This window comes from Hipposideros armiger, unplaced genomic scaffold (assembly GCF_001890085.2).
Source record: "Hipposideros armiger isolate ML-2016 unplaced genomic scaffold, ASM189008v1 scaffold_14, whole genome shotgun sequence".
NCBI lineage: Eukaryota > Metazoa > Chordata > Mammalia > Chiroptera > Hipposideridae > Hipposideros > Hipposideros armiger.
Genome location: NW_017731364.1, coordinates 3,955,350 through 3,966,637, shown reverse-complemented (window position 1 = coordinate 3,966,637; position 11,288 = coordinate 3,955,350). Strand labels below are relative to the sequence as shown.

The 11,288-nt window shown below is 39.3% G+C and overlaps 1 protein-coding gene across 9 annotated transcripts in view; it reads left to right on the top strand.

The window, feature by feature from the left end:
- Positions 1–11,288, top strand: part of DGKG (diacylglycerol kinase gamma) — a 219,974-nt gene that overhangs the window by 192,810 nt on the left and 15,876 nt on the right. For 5 of the 9 annotated variants that reach the window (XM_019669018.1, XM_019669047.1, XM_019669027.1 and 2 more), the window contains 2 exons: positions 1,617–1,737; positions 4,036–4,096. In XM_019669018.1, the coding sequence (XP_019524563.1) occupies positions 1,617–1,737; positions 4,036–4,096 (182 nt within the window). Of the gene's footprint in view, positions 1–1,616; positions 1,738–4,035; positions 4,097–4,501; positions 5,367–11,288 lie in introns of those variants that run through there. The other 4 variants (XM_019669013.1, XM_019669083.1, XM_019669058.1 and 1 more) reach the window with 3 other exon arrangements.

Below are 11,288 nucleotides of genomic sequence, written 5' to 3'. Positions count from 1 at the left end.
CTCCCTCACTCCTTCTCATTCATAACCCATGTTGATTTCACAGACACTGTTAAAATGACACAGAAAGCTAAGATTATCCAATGGTTATTCAACACTCTATGGTAAGAAGGGAGCTAATTAAGTGACAAGAGGTTTAGACATGTGTTGTTTATTGGATCCAAACTCCTTAAAGAGAGCCTGGAGCGTTCCCCTAAACAAACATTGCCTTTTCATGGCTTCTGGTTCCAAGTCCAAATGAGATGGAGACTTTAAGGAGACAGTATCTTTTCACAGATGTGGTTAAAAAGAAAAAAAATTTAGAGGAGAATGGGAGTGTGGATGGATGTAGAGGGGGAAAGCTATACACTTGTCACAGAAAAACTAATTCAATTTGTGTATCTGTTGGCAGTTGATGTTCATCGGTGATCATCAGAAGGTTAGACTGTAACAATGTTGACACATTTTTGTGGTCAGCCCCACGGTTTGTTTAACTGTCTGCATTAGAAGTACATCCATCAGGAGAATGTTTTTTAAACAATAATCAGTCATCTAAACAAAAAAGTAAAGACAACCCCAAATATTCCTTGCCAATCTTAACAAACACTATTACAATATACCAGGAGGTACCTTAGAAGACAGAAGCCATCTGTTAAATAAGCAAAAGCATTAACATAGGCACAATTTTCTAGTTTGTGAATATTAATAGAATGTTAGTGATTAGCTACAACCTATGAGAAAACTACCTTTGCCTTAGTAGGCAAAGGAATTGAAGTTTTTAAAGAGCCTGCCTTTTTATTTTGCTTCTGTTTTAAATAAGAGTTGTGTTATAAAAGTGAGTCTTGGGCCAAACATCAAACCTTAATCCTGTCACTGTTTTCACAAGAAATTGGGCAGATACAATCTGAGCCTCAAGAACTTTGAAATAAAGGACCTCTTCCAGGTGCTAAATCAGAAGTAACTGTGGGAGGCTATTGATCCTATGTGACTCTGAGCTCGAGACTCATATTTTCTGTTCCTCTTTTTCTACTGTGGACCAAGAATAATCTGGTGTAGGTGAAATATTCTTTTCCTTGGCCCAGATTAGACACCTGGTGTCCTGAAAGAGGTCACTGATTTCCCCGAGGCTGTCCAAGGAGGTTGGCTCACCACTGGCTTACCACAGGCCAAAATTGAGGTTAATTATCCATCAGTCATCGTCAGTAGGGCCAAGTTGTTATTCAGACATTCTGAGAAGAGAAATTTGATCCAGCTATGGATAATGACCTTCATCAACATTCCTTCCTATATTAATCCCAATCCAATGTATCTTCAGCTTGAAAATAATTTCAGAAATAGCTGGTTCATCATTTATGTTACTCTGCATTTGAAGAAGCTTCTTGATATGCCATCCTATTCATTAGACGCATATTAATGCCCTGAATTAAAACCTTTTTTCACTAGAACTGGGTTTCTGTTCATGAAAAGGTACATTTAATGATCTTTGAAGCAACTCCCTGTTCAGAATGACTCTGAAAATGCTGTTTGGTGGGATATGAAGGGATATTGACAGATCTGGGTTGGCCATGTAGGGATTAGACCTTCTGGCCCGAGGAACAGAGAGATGTGTATGCACTGCTTTTGATTGTCTTACTCTGCAGATCTCAGTGACCAGCTTCTTGAAGTGGTGGGGCTCGAGGGAGCCATGGAAATGGGGCAGATCTACACTGGCTTGAAGAGTGCAGGCAGAAGGCTGGCCCAGTGCTCCTCTGTCACCATCAGGTATGCTTCCTCATTACCCAGCCACCTCCCCGTCTCCCAAACTCCCTTAACGTTTTTACAGACAACAAACTAGGAAGCCATCTTTGGATTTCAGTGCAGGGAGAGTGGGGCAGAGAAGCTTAATAACATTTATAAAGGAGGTCTTTGGAGAGCATTTCCCAAACTAGATATAATGCAACCATTCAGAACATCAACTAAAGAGTCCGTCACAACCAACTTGCTGTTTTCTTGGAATGAATTGGTAAAATGCTCTAAACAGGAGTGTTAAGATTATGAGGTCTAGAGAATCAGAGGTCCAACTCCTTGCCTTTTTAATCTTTACAAATTAAAATGTTAGATGTGTGCCAGAGGGCACACCCTGATAAAACCCGGGTTTTCTGCTCTGCTCTGCTTATTCTTGGGTAGTGGCCTTAGAAATACTATTTCCTATATGCCTTTGTAGAACTAAACCATCCGCATCAGCAAATCTGTCATAATGGTCCAAGAAGAGGATGAGTCGTCAGGGTATGGACCACACAGGTCAGCTACTGCAGGTTCCTGGCAGAGAAGGAGTCTAAAGGAGGGGATCCCCTGATTTTGGTTGCTTCTGTTTAATCAATGCAACTAATCAGATTTTTCTCCACCTGATTATTTCAGACATCTTTATGCCTTTCCTCTTCCCATTCAATTTCTACAGATCAAATCTATTAGTGTGCCTTGGGGATCTCCTAAAGGGGACCACAGCATACAGGTTTCCCAAATTATTTGACCACAGAACCCTTTTCTCCCAGAACCTCCTGGGCAAGTGTGTCCTCAGAGCACGTTTAGGGAAATTGCTCTTGACACTCCCCTGCATCCGTCAGACAGGCCCCCAGAGCTTGTTTCCTGATATGTCTTAGTTGAAGGTCTATCCCACTAACCCCGTTTCTTCATTCCTTCTCTGTGTCTTCTCTGTCTTTTCTACTATTCCCCTAAAACCTTGCTCCTCTTTTTCTCTGGGCTGTTGTGCTGGGGCCCCTATTTTCCAGATTAATCTCTGTACTGCCTTCCCTGTCCATTCTCCATGAATAATACTGAATAGGTCCATTTAGCACATCCAAGCCATATCTTATGTAGACCACAGAGAACACAATCCCATCTTGATCCCAGAGGAATCAAAAAAGCCACATAAACGAGGGAGGACTTTTCTTCATATTCATATTCAGTAGACCTGTTCCCAGGTGGAAACAGAGGGGGTGAGCCTGGAGCCCCATCCTCCTGGGCATTTTCCAGGCACTCTCCTCAGCCCCCCAAACAGAAATCCACTCTCTCCTCTTATTATTTGTTTTATTATTAGGTTTATTGTTTTTTATTACTAAATATCCCCAGAATCAGTCAGAGAATCCTCTACATTAAAACACAGCTTGCCTCCCTCATTTTGTAATTTCAAAAACAGGACAGATAGCAGGGGAGGGCTTCCTGGCCAGTGGGTGGCAACTGTTCCTTGCTATCCCAGACCGGACGCCTCTGAAAGGACCTGCCTTTTCTCCCAAAGGTGACGTAGTACAAATTCACAACTCTTCTACAGAAGGGAGTCAGAAGGCCTTGTCTCTGTCCCTTTATCAATTCATATACCAAACAAGCCTTGCCCCAAGCAAGAAAGTAACACTTTCTCCTCCCTTCTCCTCCTACCCATAGGGACAATATCCCCGATGACCCCATTTCCCAGCGAAGCCAGGTCCATAATCTATGCAACCACAGAGCATAGCATTGTCCAAGAGATAAAAAGAGGGGCGGTTAGGAATCGGGGGCAAAGCAAGACACATCACGCCTGAGCTGTACCTTGTACAGATTGGAGACGTTACCTCATTGATATGATGCATCCTCTCACTCGACATAGAAACCAGGCCTTTTCCCATTTCATAACCTTTCTCGTTTCATTGTGGAGTGTTTTTTTTTTGGCACCATCTACATGCTCTCCAGCTGATGATTTGACTGAGGGTCTGCTCAACGGTGGTTCTGCCATACTTGTTGACCACTGTTTTCCAGGCTTCTGTGGATTTCTCTGCTCACCCAGTGGAGTGTTTCTCGAAGGAGGGTCTGAGGACCAAAGCAACAGAATCGCCCATAGTCCATATTAAAATGCAGACCCCTGTACTGGCCCCAGTTGCAATCCTTGAGGGGGGTTCAAAAATCTACTTTTAACAAGCCCCCAGGAGAGTCTTCGCGAACCACTCATAGGTGGGCAAATAAGGTCTTCCCACTTGTTCCCCTGGTGGGGACAACCCTGATTCTGACTCTAAGAAGCTCACTGCGTTTTCTCGGTTCTCGGGGTTCCAGGACGAACAAGCTGCTGCCAATGCAAGTGGATGGAGAGCCCTGGATGCAGCCGCCTTGCACGGTGAGTTTTGCCAGTCTTCGAGCTGAGGGGGAGAACCTTCCTTTTGGGCCCCTTTTGGGCACTGACTGAATATGAAATTGCCGAATCTCAGAGTTGCAGGGGCTTTGAGAGATCATCTATTGTAGCCTCTTTTCCATTTTATTCATTCATCCACTCACTTACCCGCCAAGATTTCATTGAATACTTGCTATATGCCAGGCATTGTGAGGCACCTGTTCCAAAATTAAATGAGACATAGACCCATCTTCAAAGAGCTCACATTTCCTCAGAGACTTCATCAGCAGTATCCTTGAGAGCCTCAGCTTGAGTCATTCCAGTGGCAGGTAGCTTAGCCCCCAAAAAGGAAGGCTGTTCTCCTGTTAAACGAGTCTAATTTTTAGAAAGTGTTTCCTTATATGAAACCAGATCTTCACAGTTACCCCGGAACCTCCAACCAGTTACTGGGACCACTGGAGCTCCTGGGGGAAAATTCCTACAGTGTCCAGACACACTTCACCATGGGTGCACTGCAGCCCTGAGGACCTACCTGAAAACTCCACTGACAGGGTAACCACATGAGCTACTAATTTTGTTTATGATATTCACCCAGCACCTAATACTGTGCCTGGTTTTCTAATAATTGCACAAAAATATTTGTTGAACAGTGAAGAAACAACTGAACAAACAAAAAAAGGGGAGACACCCTCATTTCCTGACTCACCGTACCTATGTTAGCTCTCCACTTAGCACTACTACAGGCACCATGCATCCTTCCTTCTTACTTCCTTCTGTTAGAAACCGAGCTAGAAGCTCTGTGGTGAAGAGAAACCACTGCCCCGGCGTTCAGGGCCCAGGGTGTTCATGAGGATATTACATTAGTAATACCCTCTATGCTATTGTGAGTGTACAAATCTCAAAGGACAAAAGTAATGTTTCTAAGCTTCCTCATTCTAGTGGAGCATTCAGATAATACTTCGACAACCTACTACTTTGAGCCCTTCAGAACATCATGTTGTCTTCTACTAGAGAAAAGATTTTCATGAGATTTCTACCAGGCCTAAATTGTAGGTGTACTCCTATAACTCTTTGTTCCATGTAACTTCTACAAAGTATTAACTGGTCTCTAGAGATAGAGACTCTAGAGATGGCATCTTCAATAAAAATTATCAAAAGCAGAAATTTTTCCATAAATTCTTACCTCAATCTTTTGTTTCTATGAAGACCCAAGAAAAAGAAAACACACTAGTAAGAACTAAAAATAGCTTGCCACCTTGTTAGAGTTAGGAGGGATAGAGGAAATTTCTACTATTTATAATTTTCATGGAGCTGAATTGAGAAAAATCTGTACAAGCTCTTCCTGTCTCCTAAAAAACAAAACGTGGAAGAAATCAAGCTCTCTCCCACCTGGTTCAGTGTTAACGGAAAATTGCATTGCCACTCCCCTAAAGCCAAGCACTGCTCTTTGAAATAGCCAAATACTCCTCTTATCCCCACCCGCACCCTCTCTCCATGCCACCCTTCAAAGATTACAACTCACTACAAAAAAATTTGTGACCCAATGATTTTATGGTATGCAGTCCAGGGAAATCCATATGTCAAGGTATACTAGTTTGCTTAGGCTGCCATAACAAAACACCATTGGTTGGCTGAATTAAACTACAGAAATTTATTTTCTCACAGTTCTGGAGGCTAGAAGTTCAAGACCAAGACTCTGGCAGGGTTACTGTCTGGTAAAGCCTTTCTTCCTTACGTGCAGATAGCCACCTTCTCACTGTGTCCTCTCACGGCCTTTTCTCTGTGCATTTGCACTCCTGGTGTCTTCTCTCCTTATAAGAACACCAGTTGTATTGGATTAGAGTCTCACCCTTATGACCTCATTTAACCTTAATTATCTCTTTAAGGCGCTATCTCCAAATACAATCACATTGGGAGTTTGGGCTTCAACATACGAATTTTGGGGGGACACAATTCAGTCAATAACAGAAGGTAACAGAAAGTCATTCTTAAACTTGCAAGAATTAAAACAAAACTACCTAGGGCCGGCCGAGTGGCGCGATGGTTAAGAACTCGCTTGGGATGCCATAGGGCCCCGGTTCGGATCCCACATATGAGGGCCAGTGACACTGCCCTCTACAGCTAAGATGCTGAACAACAGCTCAACCTGGAGCTGGGCTGCCGTGAGTCGCTGGCGACGGCGTAGGCTGCAGTCCCTGTGGCAGTGGGTTGCCATGGGCTACCGTGTGTAGCCAGCAGCCAGCAGCCAGCGTGAGCGGCCAGCAGCCGCAGTGAGCGGCTGTCCAGAAGCCGGCGACTGATCGGCCTCACCCTGGAAGAGCGCAATGATGGTGCCAACTTGGGCCAGTGAAGCAGCGTCCTCCACAACTAGATTGAAGAACAAAACGACAGCAACTTGTCTGTTCCCCTTCCCCAATTCCCCATCACTGTTCCCATCCCCCCAATTACCCAATTAAAAAAAAAAACAACAAAACTACCTATTGAAACATTTTCCTGAAGATACACACCAACCAAGTACTGCAGAATTAAAGAATTAATGATGGGACATCAAAGCACAAAAATACTTTTTGTAAAAATTGAAACCAGTGAAATTAAAGCGAAGCTTAAAAAAAAACACTGAAATACAATTACACAAATAAATACAAATGGCAAAAATCATTCTTTGAAAGAGAAGATATATAATGTAAACGTTAGTAACCTGGATCCCAAACCTAAGGTTCTATTAGCCAAGGCTGAAAGCATTTAGGAGACATTGTTGAAGAAACAGTAAAAATATGCTAAATTTTTCATTGTCTCTCTTCATTTTGATTACTTAAAAGTATAAATCAGAAGAAATTTTTAATAACTAATTAATCACTTAGTGAAACTTAAAACAGGACACACACATTTCAAATCTGAGAGAATTTAAAATTTATGAACCCTATCAATGTAGCAAAAACAGAAAGCAAATAACAAGCAATTGTTTAAAATTTTTTTGAAGTATGATGAAAGAGGTTAAGACTAACTAGATCAATAATGACAAAAGACATATATATGTTGAAGTCCCCTACTAAAGAACAATGCTCTCATATTGTGTTAAAAATTTAAATCCTATGGTATGTTTCTTATAAGAGATACATCTAAAACAAAATGTCATATATATCTATTTATCTTATCCTTTATCAAGCATAGAGAAATTAAAAGCAAGAAATGATATTGTAATTATATTGTTAGACAAACTAATCTTCCAACATGCCAAAAACATAAGGTAGAATAAAGAAGGTCACTTTACACTCAATTATGAGATGTAATGGTCATAAAATTTTAGGTATCTAATAACAGAATCAAAATATTTAATGTGAAAAACAGTATCAATATATATTTTAAGGAAAAAATAGATATATAAGAAGTTGACAGAAAGACAGGTATTGAGAGGCTTTAAAATATTTTTTCTGTCTTTGATGTTAAGTAGCAAAAAATAAATAACATAAAACTTGGCTGAAATAACTCGATGACCTACAAACAAGTTAAATATCTCATTTTTTTTTTAAAGAATCCATAGAGTATTTAATAAAATAGATCATAAACCAGTTTACAAAGAAATCTGTGTAAAATCCAGAAGCAGAAATTATAAAGTTTATTTTATTTGAGCACAAAGCAATAAAACTAGAAATTAATAATAGAAGAGTAAATGAATAAACAAACAAAATCCAATTACTCAGAGATTTTTAAATTTTCTAAAGAACAGTAGATTCAAGAAGAGATCAAAACCACCATTATTGACTATTTTAAAAAAAAAATTGGAAGGCTCTCATTTAAAACTTACAGACTATTACCTAAACTGTATTTGGAAGTATATTCAAAATCTCATCTACATCCATCATTTAAAAAGGAGAAGAAAAATAACGAATAATCCCAAAATTACAACAACAACACAAACTTAGGGAAGCAGAAGGAAGGAATTAATAAAGATAAAAGTAAATATTAAATAAATAAAACACAGGAAATCTAAAACTAGTTCTTTAAACATGTCACATGTTTGAAAACTTATATAATTTTAAGAAGTGAAAAACAATAATCAGAGATATTAAAATATAAAAAATATATAGTAAATGTAATAAAAATATAAATATAAATGTGGTAATGGTTTTATTTAATTATAAGATATTACATAATATGAGTTATATAAAAATAGATGAAGAAGACTTTAACATCCCATGTTTCTAAATAGGGATCCCAAACAAAATCCTAATGTAATTGTTTTTTAACTTCACAAAACAATGCAAGAGCTAAGGCATTTTATGAAAGAACTATGAGGAAGGGCTTCCCACAAGATATTAAAAGAGTTGTAAAGCCAACATTGTTGGCACAATATTGTATAGCTAAATCAACAGTACAGAAGAGAGCCCTAAAAAACCCTAATACACATAAAAACTAATGAAGGAAAAACAGAAAGACCATAAATTAATTTGAAAGGAATGGGTTTAACATTTGCTATCCAAGGGCCGGCCAGGTGGCGCATTGGTTAAGAGTTGGCTTAGGACACCAGCTCTGAGCAGCAGGGCCCCGGTTTGGATCCCACACAAGGGTCAGTGACGCTGTGTCCTCTACAGCTAAGATGGTGAACAACAGCTCGACCTGGAGCTGGGCTGCCATGAGTCGCTGGCAACAGCATAGGCTGCAGTGAGGCTGCAATGGGCTGCCATACGCTACCGTGAGTGGCTGGCAGCCAGCGTGAGCGGCTGGCAGCTGGTGTGAGCTGCCAAGAACCTCCGTGAGTGGCCGTCCAGTGGCCGGCGACCAATCTGCCTCACCCGGGAAGAGCGCAATGATAATACCAACATGGGTCAGTGAAGCAACATCCTCCACAACTAGACTGAAGAACAAAAGGACAGTAATTTGTCTGTTCCCCTTCCCCAATTCCCCAACGCTGTTCCCCTCCCCCAGTTCCCCAATTAAAAAATAATAATAATCTTAAAAAAAAACATTTGCTATCCAAGAAATTGCCTGTTTGGGAAAATGTCATTATATACCAACTTTTCACCTCAAACTGTACTTGAAAAATAAAAACAGAAAAAACTCCAATTCCATTAAAAATTAAATGTCAACTAGCTAGGGGGGGAAATAGGTGACTATAATCGTACTGTGAGCAAGGACTTTCTAAGGAAAAAGTGACATATTTGATTATTAACAAATTTAAGACTCTACAAATCAAGAATCAATATAGATATATAACAGACTGAGGACAAAACGTTTCCAATAGCTATCTCAAAGAACCGGTTAATTCCTATAATGTATAATGAGCTATTAGAAACCAGCAGGAGAAAATACTAACAATGCAATTGTGAACAGACACAATTGTGAACAGACAATTCACAGAAAAATGCCGTGGGCTAATAAATCTATGAAATAATATTTAATGTAACAAGAAAAAAGGGTGGGGAAGAATTTCAAATTAAAATACTGACAAAGCCCTGCCATGTTTCCATATCAAATTAGCACAATTTGTTTTTCTTTTAAAGATCATATTCATTGCTGTCAAGGGTGTGTAGAGGCCAGCACACTTAAACAGTGAGGGCAGAGTACAAACTGATACAGCTCTTCTGGGAAGCCTTTGGAGCCATGTATCAAGAAGACCCTTACAAATATTACTATACATTGATCCACTTCATTGAGTTTGACCCTTAAAATTGTTCATATACTTCTAGGTATTTATTCTCAGTAAAATACAGAAATACAGGAACTGATTGTAAGAATGTCAATTTCTGTATTATTCATAGTAGCAAAAAGAGAAAAATTGGTAATTACCTAAAATGCTCAACATTTAGGGAAAGTCTTAAATAAGCTATGTGAGATTCATCAAATGCAATAATTTTCAGCCATTGAAAATTATATTGAATGAATTTTTAATGACATCAGAAATGCTTGCAAAATAAAGTTAAATGAAAACAGCAGATTAAGAAGCCAATTTCAATTTTATTAATGTATAAGCATAGAAACAAACTGGGGGTAAAAAAATACCAAAAAGTTAACAGCAATTACTGCGAGGTGATTTTTTAAATTTTTCCACATTTTCTAAATTTCAAAAATGAGCATATATTTGTTTATACAAAAAGATAAATGTATATAAAATATGTATTATTTAAAAACTTGCCCCGGGCTTGTAACACTGTAAGCTGACCTCTCATACTTTACCATCACAGTTAGGCAGCAACATTTGAGCTTTGAAATTAAGAACCTTTTCCCCAAGTTAGGTAATAGTGGAGTTTCAAAATTGAAAATGATTCTACTTATCTAGTCCAGTGATTCCCAAACTTGAGTGTATGCATTTGCATAACCCGGAAGGCTTTTAAAACACAGATTGCTGGGGTTTTTATTCAGGTCTGGATGCCTGAGAATTTGCATCTCTGACAAGTTCCCAGGAGATGCTGATGTTGCTGCTCTAGGGACCACACTTTGAGAACAAATAATCTAGTCGAACTTCCCCACTTATCAATAAATCCCAGACTTCTCCACTTCTAGCAAAACCCGATTATCCCTATATATCTGAAAGCCTCTGAGGGCAGGAAACACTCTTACGAAACAGGGGATCCTAACATCTTGAAGAACTCAAAAATAGCTAAGACCTGAAAGACTGTGCAATCCTCCTCTCTCCTACCAAGGCTCACTTTAAGCAGGAATATTTTCTTGACTTTTAAAAATATCATAAAGACTAGTTGAGACCTCTACTTATCTACAGCTGAAATTAGGACAGACTGGGATACTTTCCAAATGAAGGGTCCATACTTAATGCTTATTGACCGTTTTGCTGGACATTATTTGAAATTATTTGCCCTGAGAGGGCAACGTTCAGGAAGAAGTTCCTCAGTTTATTGCTTCTCTTGAAGTAATAAAAATGTGTTGATTTACAGAAAATGCCCCCCAAAATAAAGTCAACCCCAGCACTAGTGAAATTTTAAAATTCACTCCATTTGAAAGGGGGAGTTATATGCTGCAATAGTTTTGTGAATTTTGAGCTATCACAAGAATCTACTGTCACACAAGAATCTCTCTATCATACAGCAGAGAGCTAAGAACATGGGCTGCTGCCTCTAGTGCTTGTCAGATGTAAATGTTATGAATGGTTTTTAAGAAAATCATGGAGACTTTAGTTAATTGCCCAATTACAAGAGATGTTTGGGTTCTAACTACAGAAATGTGGGTGATCTCTTTCCATCAG